At 49.4% G+C, this 17,264-nt stretch overlaps 6 protein-coding genes across 6 annotated transcripts; 2 read left to right on the plus strand and 4 right to left on the minus strand.

Moving 5' to 3' along the window:
* Positions 1 to 1,041: 1,041 nt before the first annotated feature.
* Positions 1,042 to 3,761, minus strand: DFJ58DRAFT_784104 (ADP/ATP carrier receptor). The gene is given in 12 exon segments (XM_041389936.1): positions 1,042 to 1,493; positions 1,544 to 1,799; positions 1,853 to 1,933; positions 1,980 to 2,175; positions 2,225 to 2,424; positions 2,476 to 2,656; positions 2,709 to 2,772; positions 2,823 to 3,079; positions 3,132 to 3,279; positions 3,334 to 3,377; positions 3,423 to 3,484; positions 3,504 to 3,761. 12 exon segments carry the CDS (start codon positions 3,686 to 3,688, stop codon positions 1,407 to 1,409), a joined length of 1,761 nt encoding a protein of 586 aa, XP_041244794.1. The 5' UTR covers positions 3,689 to 3,761; the 3' UTR covers positions 1,042 to 1,406.
* A 232-nt stretch (positions 3,762 to 3,993) lies between these two features.
* Positions 3,994 to 5,784, plus strand: DFJ58DRAFT_784112 (MoaB/Mog domain-containing protein). The gene is made up of 7 exons (XM_041389937.1): positions 3,994 to 4,279; positions 4,332 to 4,501; positions 4,554 to 4,634; positions 4,693 to 4,731; positions 4,783 to 5,116; positions 5,169 to 5,308; positions 5,369 to 5,784. The coding sequence occupies exons 2-7, from the start codon at positions 4,335 to 4,337 to the stop codon at positions 5,598 to 5,600; spliced, it is 993 nt and encodes a 330-aa protein (XP_041244795.1). The 5' UTR covers positions 3,994 to 4,279; positions 4,332 to 4,334; the 3' UTR covers positions 5,601 to 5,784.
* Positions 5,636 to 6,350, minus strand: DFJ58DRAFT_913591 (uncharacterized protein; the record flags this gene model as incomplete). The annotated part of the gene is made up of 3 exons (XM_041395334.1): positions 5,636 to 5,864; positions 5,919 to 6,044; positions 6,100 to 6,350. 3 exons carry the CDS (start codon positions 6,348 to 6,350, stop codon positions 5,666 to 5,668), a joined length of 576 nt encoding a protein of 191 aa, XP_041244796.1. The 3' UTR covers positions 5,636 to 5,665.
* A 2,929-nt stretch (positions 6,351 to 9,279) lies between these two features.
* DFJ58DRAFT_683117 (uncharacterized protein) lies at positions 9,280 to 10,235 on the minus strand. The gene is made up of 3 exons (XM_041383255.1): positions 9,965 to 10,235; positions 9,780 to 9,905; positions 9,280 to 9,723 (listed from the first exon to the last, which is right to left on the minus strand). The coding sequence occupies exons 1-3, from the start codon at positions 10,213 to 10,215 to the stop codon at positions 9,519 to 9,521; spliced, it is 582 nt and encodes a 193-aa protein (XP_041244797.1). The 5' UTR covers positions 10,216 to 10,235; the 3' UTR covers positions 9,280 to 9,518.
* Positions 10,236 to 10,437: 202 nt separating this feature from the next.
* On the minus strand, positions 10,438 to 13,043 carry DFJ58DRAFT_745182 (uncharacterized protein). Its single transcript, XM_041387373.1, has 3 exons — positions 12,650 to 13,043; positions 11,353 to 12,602; positions 10,438 to 11,301 (listed from the first exon to the last, which is right to left on the minus strand). Exons 1-3 carry the CDS (start codon positions 12,919 to 12,921, stop codon positions 10,712 to 10,714), a joined length of 2,112 nt encoding a protein of 703 aa, XP_041244798.1. The 5' UTR covers positions 12,922 to 13,043; the 3' UTR covers positions 10,438 to 10,711.
* A 47-nt stretch (positions 13,044 to 13,090) lies between these two features.
* Positions 13,091 to 17,097, plus strand: DFJ58DRAFT_784134 (uncharacterized protein). Its single transcript, XM_041389938.1, has 9 exons — positions 13,091 to 13,466; positions 13,518 to 13,806; positions 13,854 to 14,437; positions 14,486 to 14,861; positions 14,912 to 15,487; positions 15,555 to 15,653; positions 15,744 to 16,151; positions 16,205 to 16,515; positions 16,566 to 17,097. Exons 1-9 carry the CDS (start codon positions 13,104 to 13,106, stop codon positions 16,923 to 16,925), a joined length of 3,366 nt encoding a protein of 1,121 aa, XP_041244799.1. The 5' UTR covers positions 13,091 to 13,103; the 3' UTR covers positions 16,926 to 17,097.
* Positions 17,098 to 17,264: the final 167 nt, after the last annotated feature.

Below are 17,264 nucleotides of genomic sequence, written 5' to 3' on the forward strand. Positions count from 1 at the left end.
GCTCACCGCGTAACAAAAGAACTCAGTTCCTTTGCCCCCTTCTCGGAGGGACACGTTATGACCTGTCACCGTCAAAGACTTTCTGCTTGTCAGGTGTGCCGATTCCAGAAATTTTGGATCGCGGTAGATTTGCGCCCAAATACCCAAGCGCATCTTAAAGGCTTGGACATCGTGACATTACTCGATGACTTTTCGAGGCAATTGTCCCCTGCTACAAACCGTATAAAGCTCGACGCTCACATTCACCAAACATAAAACCAGCCCTCAATCGCATTTGCTCCAAGTCACAGACTCTCAGCTCATCTCATCACGTCTAGCATTCTGATATCTCAGTTTCGGGCACTTACAAAATATGAGATATTAATTTCAAGACTAATGAGGTATTTGACTTGCAAGGAGGTGTCAAAGACGGCACCCCTATCATCGGTCGAGGCAACGCGATATTCAAGAGCGGCGAGAGATAAAGGCTCGCTGGTATTGTTGATTCCGTGACTCGCAAGGCGCAGGCTCGCAATCAGCACGGTGTGCATTGCAAGTGGCGAGCGATGAGCCGCCACGTTTGTGCAAGCCGCGGGTGACCTTCCGACCAACGTAAGTAACGCAGGTTCGCGTCGAAGAATTGTTTTAATTCGGCGCATCTTCGAATATGCCAGGGCGAAGGTCGTCGGCAGCTCCGTCATTGCATATTGGCTACTTTCTCCGACTACCATCCTCGAACAATACGACTGGACAGAAACATGCACCACATTGTTGTACATCACTGGTGTGAGGGCAGGATCCAAACCATCGATGAGACGTTTGCCTGTTCCCTTTCCGAGGGCCTTGATTTCAGTCAAGCACGCGCTCGTCACGTGGGGGAGGATACCAGCTCACCCTTCGCATTTACAGGTCAAGCTTCAGGTCACCGATAAGGCGGACGCTAAGCAAGCCTGAACATTTATCCCTGTCTAAGCGTAGCTATGAGACAATGGTTCGCGTTGGCGATCGAATGGCGTATTCAGTGAAGCTCCGTGATTTGTCGAGGCATGTCTCGAGGAAGCGTAGTGTCTCAGGTGAGTTCCTGATAATATATGAATTCGAGTGTCTCATATACCCACGAATTACTTGTAGTGCCTGCTATGTACAAGCTCATCGCCGGGATATTTTGTTAAATCGCGCCAAACTTTCAAATCAGTAGAAGAAACGAGTGGAGTGAGCGTGGTATTTGAAATGTTGTGCGTTAGAAGATATGGAGAAAGATGTGTTAAGCATTAAAAACGATAACTTGAGCAGTCTAAGTAGTCCTTCGATGTCCAAGGTGAACTCCCGGACCCCGCCGATCCCTTTCTCCCGCGTGTCCGATTTCTGTAAAAAAAAATTGGACAGCGGCAAATGGGGGGAGAGGAGGTAGAAGTAAACATCCACTTTCACATCGCCATCGACCTTGCGATCTGTGCCAATTGCTCCGCCATGGCTGGGTAATTGCGTGTGAACTCCAATTGTGCCATGCTTGCCTGTGAACCGCCTCGTTAGATCAGAATCAGCCAATGCTGCATCGACTCACATATTGGTACGTAAGGGCATTGATCAGCTCGGGTTCACTGCGCGCCAGTTCCGCTTGCCTCTTGAACATCTCAACAGCGCGGTCAATCTTGCCCTGCTGCAATGACAGTTGGGCAAGCGTAGCGACTGCAGGCTCGCACTCAGAATCAATTTGCAAGGCTTCATCGCAGCACCGTTCTGCAGCAGTGATGTCTTGTTTCCATTGGTAGATGGCGAGGCCCTTGTTGACGAGAGGGAGAACGTTCATCGGGGGAGGTCTGGTTGAGTGGAAGTGAGTCAATGTATTGAAGAGAAAGAGAAAAAATCATACTTAGCACGCTCGAGCTCCACAGCGCGATCAAACTTATCAACGGCATCCATGAAACGTTGTTGATCCAACAACAGCTCGCCACTGCCGAGTCATTAGATTAAAGCTATCATCGAGTGCAGCTGCTCACTAGTAGTTCTGAGGCTCGCTTCGTTGAGGGAAATTGGTCATCGTCCGTCGGAAAGTCGCCATGCTCCGTGCAAGTTCACCCATCTTGTATAGGGCGACGGCAAGCTGGATATGCGAGAATACAAATGTGTCATCGAGTTCGCTGGACTTGGTGTAGTTGTCTGCGGCCTCCTTGAATTCATTGGTGATGAAGAGAACTGCAAATCCATGAGTGACGGTTGGCCATGCAGGAAACAAATTGCTCACCTTGTCCACGGTGGTAATAGATGTCGGGGTCCTGGGGGTTGTGCTTGATCGCTTCCTCAAAGCACTCAAAGGCCTTCGTACCCTCGCCTTGCTCCATGTGGACGCTCGCGATCTTCACCCAGCTTTGTGTCAAGGAGGGAAAAATCTTGACGGATTCATACAGATCATCCTTAGCGCCGGACACGTCACCCATAAGGAACCTATACAAAACTTAGTCGGCGCATTTTTCAGGGGAGTAAGGAATGGCTAACTTGAAAGTACCGCGAAGGTTGAGAGCTTCGGCTTTGCCTATCTCCCATGAAATACCCTGTTCCATTGCATCGTTCACGAGCGATACCGCGTGTGCATAGTCGGCAGCTTCTAAAGCTTGTAATGCGAGTATAAGAGTGCTGTCACCAGTTGATGGGTTCTCCGGGAGTGCGGGCAGGGGTCCTGTGCAAGATTACCTTTCAGAGACGAAAATGATGGAAGCGAATGCACATACGGACACGGAATGCCGCAAAGTAAGCTGAAACAAACGTGAATGAGGGAAGTCGAGGTTCGCGTGTCTAAGGCCAATGAGTAACGTGTGAGTGGCTTCCCCAATTGTCATACTCACCGTAAGGATGACGGTAGCTTTCGCTGTCGCAATGTTCTTCAGGACGCGTTCCACAGCCTGTGCAGCCGACTCGTTTTGGAATTTATCCAAGATAGTGGCAGCAGTGAAATCCCGTAGAGCCTCCTCATATCTGGACAAGGCTTCCAGTGCATTGGCACGCCTGTTCAGCGCTTTTACATAGCTGGCGTCAGCACGTAGCGCTTCATCACAGTCCTGGACCGCCAACTCATACTTAGGGGGTGTCATGTTCATGTAACCTGATAAACGAGTGAGACAAGCATCACGATGATGTTGATGGGAGGGACGCACATGCCGCACGGTTGCTGTAGTACACGGGCTCTGATTTTGTTGCCACCTGGATTGCACGCGTATACATGTCTACTGCCTGCTGGAACTTTCGGTTCTGGTAGAGCGTGTTACCCCGGGTCTTGAGTGTGCCTGCCAATTTTGTGCGCTCCTGTGGTACTCTTATGTTGAAGTGAACGAATAACCCCGTCTCGAAAGTACTGACCTCCACTGACATTCCGGCGATCTCTTCCACTGATAGCACATCCTCTATTTGGTGGTGAGCAGAAGCTTCCAAATTGCAGTGATACTGACCCTCGTCGGCAACTTTGGGCTTTATCTCTTCAAGTAGGGGCCCGTCTGCATCATTGACAAGTCTTCCTCTTTTTCGAAGACTTCTTTTTATCTCTCGTCTTGCCCTTCTCCGAGTCACCGCCTGGACCGCGCGAGGTGGAAGCATAATAAACAACACCTCCAACAGCGAGCGCGGTAGCAGCTGCTCCTATAACGACTGCCTTTTTATTTTCGGCTACGAAGTCTTGTATTCTCTCGAAGTAGGAGGTTGACGAGGTAGTGGCCATGGTGGAGGAATAAACAGACGGCGGTGACGCGCAAGAGAACGTACGTTCGGCTTGAATAGCTACCACCAAAATTTCCAAAATATCGTGCGAACTTTTACGTCATATGTATTGCGGTTTGGGGACCTCTGGCCCCGGGCAACCCCCATCTACCATAATCATCGATCACCGACCGAAAGCTTAAAGAAAATATGAAGGGGACAGTTGGGACTCTTGCATATACAGTCATAGTGGAATTTGCATGAATGGATGTCAGTTACACTTTATGAACGTTGCACTTCGCTTTTACAGCTTCAAATCTCATACAGATCCCAGTCTAATCAGGTGTGTTGTAATTGCAACTCAATATTGGTCTTCCTACTATTTGGTCTACCTATGGGAGACCAACAACTCACAAAACAAAGTTTGTCCAGCGTCTGGTTCTCGGGATCGGCCCTCCGACCTCTATCTTAAGCGTCTCCTGCTTATAATTAGCAGGGAGTAATCTGATTATCGTCCGGTCCATGCGTGCCATTTCTCACCGAATCTAACATGTGACTCCCAGCCTTGAGCTCAAATCTCACCTTAGGCATTCTTCGACATTGTTTAACTGTCGTCGGTCATTGGTTCCTAGACTCTACTTTATTTGCTCCAATTGTCGTTGTAGGTCATGTCTTCGTCACTAGCAGTGCCCCCCTTGGCTGTGGGAGCTTCTCAAGCCGAAGATAAACCACCCAAACCTCCAGCTCCAGTCGTGAATTTCCCCAATTCCCCAATTCCGAAGAATTCACTTGGAGAGGGACGGTTCATCAAGACTGCTGCTGCTCTCATCATTGGGTATGTCCCATCTTCTGTGGAAAGCACAACTAAAATTATGGCGATACTGTAGAGATGAGATCTTGAATGGGAACACGTTGGACCGTAACTCGAACTACTTTGCGCGCTTCTGTTTTGAGAATGGTATTGAGCTGTGAGGTTTTCTTCAGCAATTCTTTCTTTCCCCGCTTATTCTCTGTGCGACAATGCAGCCAGAGAATCGAGGTAATTGCAGACGACGAGCTCGAGATGTAAGTAAGTTCGTCCTTGTTGTCATCAGAAGAGATAACATGGATTTCTAGTCTTGAAGCTAGCCGAAGGATGGTCCAGAAATATGATTTCGTCATCACCTCTGGTGGCATAGGGCCTACTCACGATGGTAAGTGCATCAACCCCTGTTGTGACAGTCGAAGGTCTGAATGCCTCTCATTTCGAGATATCACATACGCCTCGCTCGCAAAGTCTTTCGGACAAGAGCTCAAATACCATGGTGAAACCATCGCGCGTATGGAAGAAGCCAGCCGACACCGCACATGGATCACGCAGCAGAGCGAGGAGCAACGCACCGCTCGTAAACGTATGGCATTGTTTCCGGAAGCTGGCGAGGTTCTTTTTGTCGCTAGCGACATCTGGGTTGTGCGCATTCTCTCCTCTTCGCGTGGCATTGTGCATTAAGATACATTTCCAGCCTGTTGTTCGACTGGAAGGCAAGCTATGTATATTTCCAGGAATCCCATCACTCTTCCAGAAGCTGTTAGACAACTTGAAGCCTTTCTTACCTCTACCCACGGAAGATGCGCGTCCCTTCCGGCTTCAAGTCTTTACTCCGTAAGCCATTGACATTATTTCTGCACCGCTAGCGGATCAAGCTCCTGATGATGCTTGAAGACTTCCGGAATCGTCCATTGCGCCATTCCTTACAGCTCTACAGAAGCGTGTTAAGCCTGAGAATATCCGGATAGGCTCTTACCCGCTCCTTCAGCCAGGGGCACACATTGCACTAATTGGATTAGACCGTGAACGTGTCAAAGAACTCGGGTTGGAGGTGGAGAAAGAGTTGCAAGGACGTATACTGAGTGCAGAGGAGACCGAGGCCATGATCAAGGCAAAGAGGCAGTGATGTAAGTAGTATTGTATGACATTGTGTGTTCAGGAATATACGATCACCTTAGTGATGTGAAAGGCTCAAAAACTGGCAGGTTCGGAACCCTTTGGCCGACGCTGCTGCTCCAGTTTAACGTCTCCCGCAAGAACGTCCCTGAGCAGCACCAAGGTTGCCTTCGTAAAAGCCATCATGTTCTTCTCTCTCTCTGCGACACCTGTGTTCACGACACGAGTCGCAAAACTTTCACGAGACACGACGGCAATATATGTTTGACCTGCTCTGTGAGTCATAGGAGTTAACGTCAAGTCATTAGCGAGTGTTAGTGCGGCTCACACATGGACAATTGGCGGTCCCAAGACGGTAGGACCTGCAGCACCCCACTCCCCGATACAGTATGTGACATCCATCTGCTCCCTGACATTCGCTGCGAGCTCCGTGACGAGTTCCGTTGTGGGTCCACTGGGCAGGACTATCAGGAGCCCATGACAATGATAAGCTACCGCGATAAACACACCTGTAGTTCACCACGTTCTCGTCAGTCCAGCCCGCCCAAGCCTTCCGTGGCTTCGTGGTGTACACTGTCGCTCCTCCCACGAAGAATTTACTTGCTCCAGACACGGAGAGCAGGGAAGCTGACACGAGACCACCTGTTGTAGTTTCTGCCACTGCGAGCGTCGATGAAGTTGACCTCAAAAGTCCGGAAATTTCATTTAAAAGAGGCTTGAAAGAGGCTGGAGGGAAAGAATGATCCTCCGCGGGTTCCATCGCTGTGATGGGTAGAGATTCTCAGCTGACCCCTCGATCATCACATCTTCTTGCAGCTTATGTATTCAGTGTTGACGGTGTGAAGCAGACACTATACATAGCATAGATAATAATGCATACACATATCACCCGTCCCAATCCCACAGCGAGATCACAGACGGTATAGATAACCACTGCAAAATGCACTCCAGAGATACTAAGATTCAAATTTAACGCTAGCAATGCCCCGACATCCGTTTCTGCACAGAACTACTGCCACTTTCAATTCTTCCACCTTTAGGTTTCAAGTCATCCTCGGTCGCATTGGAAGAGTCAACGACAGAAGAAGTGTCCGTCGATGAGGCCTCAGCGAGGCTGGGGAGGTTACACCATTTTCCTGACTGCCAGACTCACTATCCTTAGCTCGCGTGCATTGTTCTGGCCTCCGGCCCTATCGATGTCATTTTCATTTGGTGGTGAATCCCGACAGTTTTGGTCAGTCTGTCGAGGATCCATGTTGGCACATACACACTTCGGGGATATATCTTTTGTTTCTGAGACGACCCTCTGCGAGGCGTGAGCGTGAATTCCTTTTCATGGACAGACTATCGGAGGTTCGGCGCAATGACTGGGCCTACTCAGTTGAGATGATCCTCCGAGGATCTATGCACCACAAAAAGGCTGTCAGCTGGTTTCGAACCAACTCCGAGAGAGACAGATTTTGAGTCTGTTGTAGTAACAACTAGGCTAAGACCAGTGAGATGGATCTCCGACGACATCATCTATGAGTGAATGTCAAGGTGTGTTTTGATTGAAAAAACAACTTGTCGTTCGGCAGATTTCGAACCTGCGCAATCCAAGAGAAACGGATTTTGATTCCGTTGTAATAGCCGCTTGGCTAAGAGCAGTTAAGGTGAGCATCCGAGGAAATCATCCATCAGTGAATAGGTGTGTTCCGATAGAAAAAATTCTTTTCATCGGCAGGTTTCGACCCTGCGCAGTGCAAGGGTAACAGATTTCGACTCTGATAACCACTTTGATAAGACCACTGAAGATGGACCTGCTCCAAGAGTGAATCTTCAAGGCGTGTTCCGGAAAAAAACTTTGTCGACCGCAGGTTTAACAGATTTTGATTCTGTTGTGGTAATAACCTGGCTAAGACCAGTTAGGATGGACCTCCGAGGAAGTCATTCATGAGTGAATCTTCAAGGCATGTTCCTGTAGAAAAAAAATTGTCGTCGTTAGCAGGTTGGCAGGTTTCGAACCTGCGCTGGCACAGTCCAGGAGACAGATTTAGATTCTGTTGTGGTAACCACTTTGGTCGGGACGAAGTTGTGATGGACCTCCGCGGAAACCATTCGTGAGCGAATTTTCAAGGAGTGTCCTGATAGAAAAAAGCTGTCGTTGGGCAAGTTTCAAACCTGCGCAGTCCAAGAGAAACAGATTTCAATTCTGTGATGGGAACCACTTGTCTAAGACCAGTTAAGATGCGCCTTCGACGAAACCATCCATAAGTGAATGTCAGGGTGTGTTCCGAGGACCAACAGCAAAAAACCTTGTCATCAGCAGGTTTCGAACCTGTGCAGGACAAGAGAAACCGATTTCAATTCGGTTGCGGTGACCACTTGCCCAAGACCATCTGAGAGGAACCTGCAAGGAAACCATCCATGAGCGAAACATCAAGGCGTGTTCTGATAGAAAAAAACCCTTTGTCGGCACGTTTCAAACCTGCGCAGTCCAAGAGAAACAGATTTTAATTCCGTTGTGGTAACCACTTGGCTAAGGCCAGTTAGTATCCCCTCCGAGGAACTGTGCATGAGTGAATCTTCAAGGCGTGTCCCGAAAGGGAAAAAAACCTTGTCGTCAGCAGGTTTCGAACCTACACCGGCACAGTCCAGGAGACAGATTTAGATTCTGTTGCAGCCACCACTTTCGCGAGGACAGAGTTGAGATGGAAAAAAGCTGTCGTTGGGCAAGTTTCTAACCTGCGCAGTCCGAGAGAAACAAATTTCAATTCTGTTGTGGTAACCACCTTAAACGAAACCATGCATGGGTAAATGTCAAGGTGCGTTCCAATAGCAAAAAACCTTGTCGTTAACAGGTTTCGAACCTATGCAGGCCAAGGTCAACAGATTTCAATTCTGTTGCGGTGACCAATTGCCTAAGGCCAGTTGAGACTGCTGCGCAGGGAAACCATCCATGAGCGAGACACCAAGGCGTGTTCTGATAGAAAAAAAACTTCTTATCGGCACGTTTCAAACCTGCGCAGTCCAAGAGAAACAGATTTTAATTCCATTGTGGTCTAAGGCCAGTTAAGATGCACGGCTGACGAAACCGTCCATGAGTGAATGTCAAGGTGTGTTCTGATAGAAAAAATTACGTCGTCAGAAGGTTTCGAACCTGCACAGTTCAAGCGAAACAGATTTTGATTCCGTTGTGGTGACTACTTACTTGTCTAGGACCAGTTGAGATGAACGTCCGACGAAACCATCCATGAGTGGACATCAAGGTGTGTTCCTAGAGAGGAAAAGCCTTGTTGTCGGCAGGTTTCGAACTGGCGCAGCCCAAGAGAAACAGATTTTAATTCTGCTGTGGTGACCACTTGCCTAAGACCAGTTGAAATGAACCTCCAAGGAAACCGTCCATGAGCAAATATTCATTCTGATGATGATGGCCGGGAGGCCATCCCCTTCAAGACTGCTCGACACTTTTCCACATATATTTCAATCACAATGTGCACGCAAATTAAAATTCAGAACCTGAAATGGTAGAAACAAATCAGATGCCGAGCGTTGAACTCAGTGTGTATGTAGTCACTTACATGAGGTAACAGCAAGGGAAGGATCTACGACGGCTAGTACCAATCTATAGGGTAGCATTCAAGTTGGGTCCATGACCGTCACGAAAGATCGAGGCTGATGAGCTCTGCGCACGATCACTCATTTGACTTCGGAGTTTGAGGTGATAACGGAACACAAGAGTCGGCTACTAGATCGTTTGATGAGGTTTGGAGTGTATGATGTATCATATTTCGGAGGTAGATCACATCACGTGTCAACAACATATGAGGCCTAGGAAGGTGTGCATGCAATATGTATGCGATGGTAAACAGCTGCAATAGAAGTAGACAAGACAATGGGTGGCGGTGGAATGTGAAATGGAGAAACCTTATACTATGGCGTGAAATGCTCAAAACCTGGCAGCCTCCGAACCCTCCGAGTCAGGCCGGCGCTGCTGCTCCAGTTTAACGTCTCCTGCGAGAACGTCCCTGAGCAACTCCAAAGTTGCCTTCGTAAAAGCCACCATGTTCTTCTCCCTATCTGCGATACCTGTGTTCACGACACGAGTCGCGAAACCTTCACGAGACACGACGGCGATACATGTCTGCCCTGCTCTGCAAGTCGCAAGAGTTAATGTCGAGTCATCAGCGAAATGAATGGTAAAGCCCACATATGAACAAATGGCGGTCCCGGGACGGTAGGACCTGTAGCACCCGACTCCCCAACGCAGTATGTGACATCCATCTGCTCCCTAACGTTCGCTGCGAGCTCTGTGACGAGTTCCGGTGTGGGTCCACTAGGCAGGACAGACTATTAGCAGCCGATGACAGTAACAAGCCACCATGATAAACATACTTGTAGTTCACCAAGTTCTCATCGGTCCAACCCGCCCAAGCCCTCCGTGACTTTGTGGTGTACACTGTCGCTCCTCCCACAAAGAACTTACTTGCTCCAGACACAGAGAGCAGGGAAGCTGACACGAGACCACCTGCTGTAGTTTCTGCTACTGCAAGCGTCGACGAGGTCGACCTTAGAAGCCCAGAAATCTCAGTCAAAAGAGGCTTGAAAGAGGCTGGAGGGAAAGAATAATCCTCTGTGGGTTCCATTAGAAATGGGAAGCTGTCGCTTGTGCGCGCATGATTATCATCCCCATTCGGAGTCGCAGTTGTGTTTTACATAATCGTTGACTAGAGCCAATTTACAGCTTCCCCTAAGCGCTCGATTCAAACGCTCAAAGTTGATCCAGACTTCTGCTCATGGATAGCAATGGCGCAAGTGCCAGCAGAGGCTCCACCTATCGATCGTAATACCAACACGTGGCATTAGTTAACCTTTGTAAGTAGTGAATTTCTGAAATGATAAATGAGTCTTGAGGTACATCATATGTGATAGTGTTTGAGTAGGTGTGTATGCGTTATCCATCTACAGTAAACAGCTGCGATAGAGAGCGGGTAGCAATAGGATATAGATGCATGATGTGATTGAAATGTGTGATGATTTATGAAGTCTTGAGGGAATAGAAATAAAACAGCCAAAAGCCCAAATAACAAAAGATCCACACGAGAAAAGAGGTGTGAAAATGCGGAGATGAGAGGAGGCAAGTTACCGCTCGCCCCTTTGCTCACCGACGACAACTTCTACCCATCTAAGCAGGGTATCCTGGAGCATGGTATCCCACCCCTCGTCCTTGCGCGCAACGAGGCGGGGATCGAAGATGATCGGGGGCTCTGTGGAGGGGAACCGTATCTTTGAGGGAGAGTTTGCTGGCGTACTATGTGAAGGCTTGAGTTGGTTATCTGTCCGGCCGGGTGCGGAGGGTACGATCATTGGCAAGAGGTATCGAATTTTTAGTGCGCTAGATAGATGGCGGGCTGACGTTAAGAGACGCAACCTGGAGAAGAGAACAACGTACGCAGCCCACAATCGAAGGTTATCTGTTCGTCTGAACGTCCAGCCAGTCCTACTCCTTTCTTTCTCGTCTTCCGCAGCTTCCAGTGCCACGATATCATGGATGGAATCGGGCGAAATAAAACCCCAGGGTTTACGTGACCACCGGACGCCGGTGTTGTATGCTATGCACAGAAACTGGCCGGACGACAGTGCGAGAAGGAATGCGTTTCTATCTGTCACGGGCGGTAGCAACGAACAAAGGTGTTCCGGAAGCAGAGCGTGGATGAGGGCATGCGCCCGGCCTGCCGGAACTCGATTAGGTTTGGGAGAATCAAGTAGTTGAAAGGACCAACCTAATGGGTGTTCGGCAAAGGATCCACGCATCGCCCACATGGGTAAGTCCTCTTCATCTACACTTCCCTCCTCAGAAAGGGCTGCCATGTCCTCGTTCTCTTCCATCATTGTAAGTTTTTGCATCGAATCTAGCAAACCGGACGATACCGCCCGCCTAGACGATGGAGGCGAGGACGGAGACCGAAAAGGATCTGCATCGCCGGCGCTAACACGCCTGTTCTTCAACCGGCCCTCTCTCTCTTTCTTTGCAAACCTCTCGTGTTCTCGCTCCCAGCCTCTTTTACCCTCCTTGACCTCTCCGAACAGAACATCATCTACCACATCTACATACCGCCTCACAACTTGCTCCTCTTTCGCTAGGTCGGCCAGCGTCATGTCCTGTTTGTATAGCCAGCCCCCGCCCAGCACTAAACGGTCGTCCCAGTGATCTCTCTTTTCTCCTTCCTCTTCGCTCATGATCGAGTCATAGTAGTCATCCTCCCACACCGGCACGGATTCGTGTCGACCTTGTACGTGCACGAAAGAAATCGACATGTCTGGATCTATAGAAAGGTCGTGATCATGATCATGAGACGTGTCTGAAATCGCAGCGGGTGATGCCACACGCGATGGTGATGCACTCGTGTGATCAGGAACGGAACCGTGATCACTTTGCACGTCATAAGCCTCGTCAGATAGAGGTACGCGTGCGCGCTCTTCGAGTTCGCGGAGAACAGCCAAAACTTCCAACGCAGACTTGCGGACAAGTGACAGGGGATCTGCCTGGGCTTTCTGGTGCGGCGTGTTTCTTTTTGGGTGGGGTGGACTTGCCGCGACCTTGTTGCGGTACTGGCTACGGAGAGTTCCAGCGGAATCATCTGGTAATGCAATCACGTAGTTGCGCACTGAACGAATGGCGCGCGTCGTGATCTTGAGCAAGTTCAGAATATCCAGACGATCTCGGGGAGTGTCGGACGCGTGTGGACTAAGGAGATCAAGATCGCGTCTCGGACTGTCATTTTTACTACTTGACAAGCCCCACGCATCTGCAACAGCCATGAGGTCTTCTATGACGCCTGGAAGGAACGCTTCAGGGTCCGTTTCATATGTCTTCACAAACGGAGGGAAAGTTGGCTGGTGGATCTGCGGAATAATTGGTGATGGGGGCAACTCGAACTCCGATAGACTGCCCAATGACACTTTAGCAGATTTGGCTGCAGAAATTCCACCGAGAGCTGGGACGAGTTGATTGCTGAACTTTTTCGATGGGCTTGACACAGTATGAGCAGAAAGCCGACGAGAGAAAGAAACACGTACTTGGGCTTGGCAACGATGCCTGTCTTCGTAAAATAGTGCTGAAGATGCTCAATGCTTCCGAGTGTCATGACGCTCTGACGTTTTGCTGCGCTCCTGCTGAATGGCTTGACTGGTTTGTTGGCAGAATTCATATTAGGGTAAAAAGCGGTCGAACGACGCGCTTTCAAGTGCTTGACTGCTGCTTCTGCATGAATTTGAGAGTCTGTAGAAGCTGAGCCAGTGTAATCCGGTGTCAGGGCTGGTGGTGTCAATGATGGAGAAGGAGAAGCCATGTCTACAAGAAACAAGACAACGAACGACTGACCGTCCAGAATCCAATGCAAAGGCAGAGCTTCTAGCGACGCCCATGCCGCTATAAAAGGAAGGTGATTAAGAATGAATCAGGGGGGTTGACTTCTTGGGGGGTCGAATCGTGAATATCATAACTTAGGGTTGCTCCTACAATGATGAGCATATGTACATGGCCCATGCAAAAGACAAGTACTACTGGGCTCAACTAAGGGCTGCTCTCACTGCAGGTCAATGGTCGTCTCCTTCACCCGGAACAGCTCAAAATAGCTCCCCGTTATCTTGGTTTCATATCCTACGCAAGTTCAACAAGCACTGTAAAGGTTTCCAAGACGTCGCAGAGGTCGCATCACAAACTCAAGCTCTATTTTTGCTGCTCGGAGCAGACACAGAGGACGTGGATCAGCTAGGTTTAGAAAATGATGACGAGCTCGTTCTTGGCGACGAGTGTCTCTTACCACTGGAGCGAATAGAGGAGGCTAGAGGCGGGTATGAGATATTGAGGAGTCTGGACAGCAAGAATTTCGATGTAATTCACCCTCCATCCGTATTTCGTGCAATACTGAAGATGGTCATATAGTCTCTACAGCATGCGCTTGCGCTCTACGCGTATGCCTTCGGCCAGTTCTCGGAATGCCTTTCTTACTTGTTAAAAGTACCGAAGCTGCTCGAGGCGCAGAGTCATATACCTCCATCTTTTACCACTCGTTCAGATAATTCCGCACTTCAAGTACCTGGATCAATTACTGAAACCTCATCCTCATGGACTGGCAGTTTTGTTTCCGCTGACTTTCCTGGTTCGACAGCTGACATCAAGGATGGGAGAGCTTGGGCAATCATCGAATCCATAAGAAGCACATGCTTACAAGGTATGTCGTTCCATTATTTACTTTACCGCATTGACCCACTCCAATAGGCATGTGTTGCGAAAAATTGTCACAACCCAAGAAAGCAATCCAAGCCTACTCGAACGCCCTTCCACTTCTGAGTAGCATCGAGTCCGAGATACCACGGACACTCGTTGCCACACACTCATCTTCCGCCTCATTTGACAACTACCGCGAGCTATGGCGTTGGACAGAACGTCTCATGTTCAGGACCATCTCACTCCTTTCACGGCTTTGCCGTCTGGACGAGAACGATGGCCTTATTTGGACCATGTTCACCCATTATCACGTTTGCAGCGCGCATTGGCCGGCGACATTTCGCACAGGTCACCGCTCCACAGTTGCAGTCCTTTACCTCCGAGCGTTAATCATCCAATATCAGACGTCATCAGCTACAGCCACTCCTAATTCGTCACTTCAGTCAGCGAAACCACTTCAATGGATAAGTACTGCTCGCTCTGTCATCCACGAATATCGCACAATTTTAGGAACTTGCACTACTTTCCCCAAGGCTGGTGAACGCAATGTCAAAGTGGAGGATTTTGTAGACTTGTGCGTGGCAGTGTGGGAGACCAATGGAGCCATGTCTGACCGTGTCCGTTGGGTTCTCGATGTAAGATTGCACGGGCTGGATTTCAATCGGTTCACTGACCCGATATAGATACTCTGGTGGGCTACCCGCCTGACCTTCAACTCATATCGTATTTACCGACATATGACACGACTGCTTTCTATTTCCGGCGACGCGGAGCTGGCTAAACGTACCCTGAGGTTATATGTTCAAGTCGTTTCAAAAGCACGAGAAGCAGGTGTGGATAATGACTTTGATACGGATCGTCATTGGGTTGAGACGCTTATCAATGGTGCCCGGATGCTCTGTCGTCTTACCATCTCACGCCAGGATGGTATCGACGATGCCAAGGAGGCAGGGGACATGATCGAAACGGCGAAAACGAGGCTGGATGAGGACGACAAGGAGATGGTGGCGAGAGTCGCACTGGCCGAAGGCGTATATTACACAACACTGGCAATCATAGGTAGGTGTTCCTTTTCGATATTTGATGACTGAAATCTTATACTATATCAGAGCAGGACCACTACACGCGACAGGCTCGTCTAGGTCGCGCCCTCGCTGCCTACTTGAAGTCTGTCGCGACCTACCCTACACCTGCTGCGCATCATCAACTCGCGATCGCACTTTCTTTACCTGGAAGTTCGCAAAATGTGGACGAAGCGATCGTATCCGCTCGCGTAGCTGTTGAAGACGATGCTGATGAGATTCGACATTGGCATCTTCTTGGCTTGTTACTTAGTGCTAACGGCGAGTGGGAGAAGGCGGCCGGTGTTTTAGAAGTGGGCGCAGATCTAGATGGAGCAAGCAGGATGCGGAAAGTTCATGCTAGACTCGACGCGGAAAATACTGCCGATGACATCGTGGTGAAAACACCTGTGGCTAATGGTATCCAGGCTAAAGACTTTGAATTGGACCATCAGCACGCACAAGCAAACGGTCATTCAAAGCTTTCAGCTGCACATCTACCGCCAAATGATGCTGATGGTCCGATATCTGAGCACAAGAGGCTTCTTGATCCACAGGCAACCACTATACCCCCATCTGCCACTCTCCTCCGACCATTACCCGACCACCCGCTGCCTTCTCCTTGTGACACATTTGATTACGCCCTCCAGCTCAGAATGACACAAGATGGCACTCGCCGAACACATAGAAGGCCCTGAAGGTGCAGAGGGGCGGTGGGTTGACGTATTTGGCTGGGTTGCGGAACGTAAAGGGTCGCCCTCCACCTCAGGGTCTATGACAGAGACGCAGCGTGAGTCCAGGAAGCAAGCTTCCCTTGTTCTTCATCCCACCTCGGGCTGTATGGAGCTGATTTTATCTGGTTGTGGCTTGCGCACATCAGCGAGGTCGTCGATAGATACTGGTACCGGCGCCAGGACTACACAAACGTCATCAGTGCTGCATCAGCCAACGCAAGACCCACTGAATGAAAAAGGTCCTAGTGCAGACCAGCATGGATCTCTGGGTCTTTCTCTTGGTCAACAAGACCTCCCATTATCGGAGCTTCCGCCAATTACCGTCACACCTGCAACGCCGGCTGAGCCACATCGTCATTTTCCATTCAGCATGGATGAGAAGGAATCGCTGAAGGGTAGACGCTCCTCTTCAGCAGATGGCACTGGTAGGAAAGTGCAACAGATGCTGAAAGCCCATGTCCATAAAGGGCAGGAAAGGATCAGTACTATTTCGAGGAAACTCGGACACGGCGTTGTGCGAAACGGATATTTGAAGAGGACAAGCTCGGCACCAGGTAAACTACTTTTTTGTTTTACCCACCACGCCTTTCTTCACAATTTTTTCTAGACTTTCATGCTGTGCTACAGAACCATAACTATCAAGCGTCGTCAATACACTCCCGCCGTCGGCTACGTTCTCTGATTCGTCATAATGCAGCTGCCGCACCCATCGAGTCACCACCCGCTCCACCTCCCCCTCTTCCTCCGGTGCCGGAGGAAACACCTACGCTCCACGCGACGAAGAACGACAAGCTCATAAGCGACATTTGGGCTATGTCTGCTGCCACTTTTCGACGACTTGGTAAAATCGAACAAGCCAAAGGCGCAATCCAAGAAGCAGAAGTCAAAGACTCTGAAAATCCTGCTGTTTGGGTACAGGTGCGCATATCGCGCATCTTCTGCCAGAGCGTTCGCTAACTGTGACACAGCTTGGGCTATACTACATGACGCTAGATCGTAATAGAGAGGCTCTAGAAGCTTTTCAAAAAGCCCTGTTTATATCGCCTGACGATATCGCTGCATCTGTGCACTTGTGTCGCGTCTACCTTTCCACGAAGTCTTCGACTGATGCAGTTGACTCGGATAAGGTTGATCTAGTTGCTGGGATTCTCGGCCACGTCACCCGAGGACCTGGCTGGAACGTTCCTGAGGCCTGGTACTACTTGGCCATGGCATACGGGCTACAGGGCCGCAAGGACAAGGAGCGGGAAAGTCTCACGACAGCTTTGACGTTGAGTGATCGCAGGAGTATTAGGGATATTGGGCGGGCTGTGGGTTGGTGTTTGTGATTTGTACATGTGGTCAACTTGAAGGTTCGGCGTTTGATTTATATAACGTCCCACTCAGATATCTACCTACTGCTGACTCTGTACGACAATTATATAGATGGTGGCCTTTTACGCTACTGTTCGATGACGCGTTTTATTTATTCTCAGTTTTTGGTCCTGGATCAGAAGGTTTTTTTCGAGTGCGTTCCTCGAGCGCTAGGGTTGATTAAGATTTTCTCTCCAAGGTGCAGACCGACCCGTGTTCCAGAGTCTGATTTCGATCTGGTATGGCTGTATCTGAGCAAACCATTATGTTGTTCAACCGAATCACCACCAGTACTTACTATCTCCTCCAGCTGC

The sequence above is a fragment of the Suillus subalutaceus genome (assembly GCF_016647625.1).
Source record: "Suillus subalutaceus strain FC151 chromosome Unknown DFJ58scaffold_42, whole genome shotgun sequence".
In the NCBI taxonomy this organism is placed as follows: Eukaryota; Fungi; Basidiomycota; class Agaricomycetes; order Boletales; family Suillaceae; genus Suillus; species Suillus subalutaceus.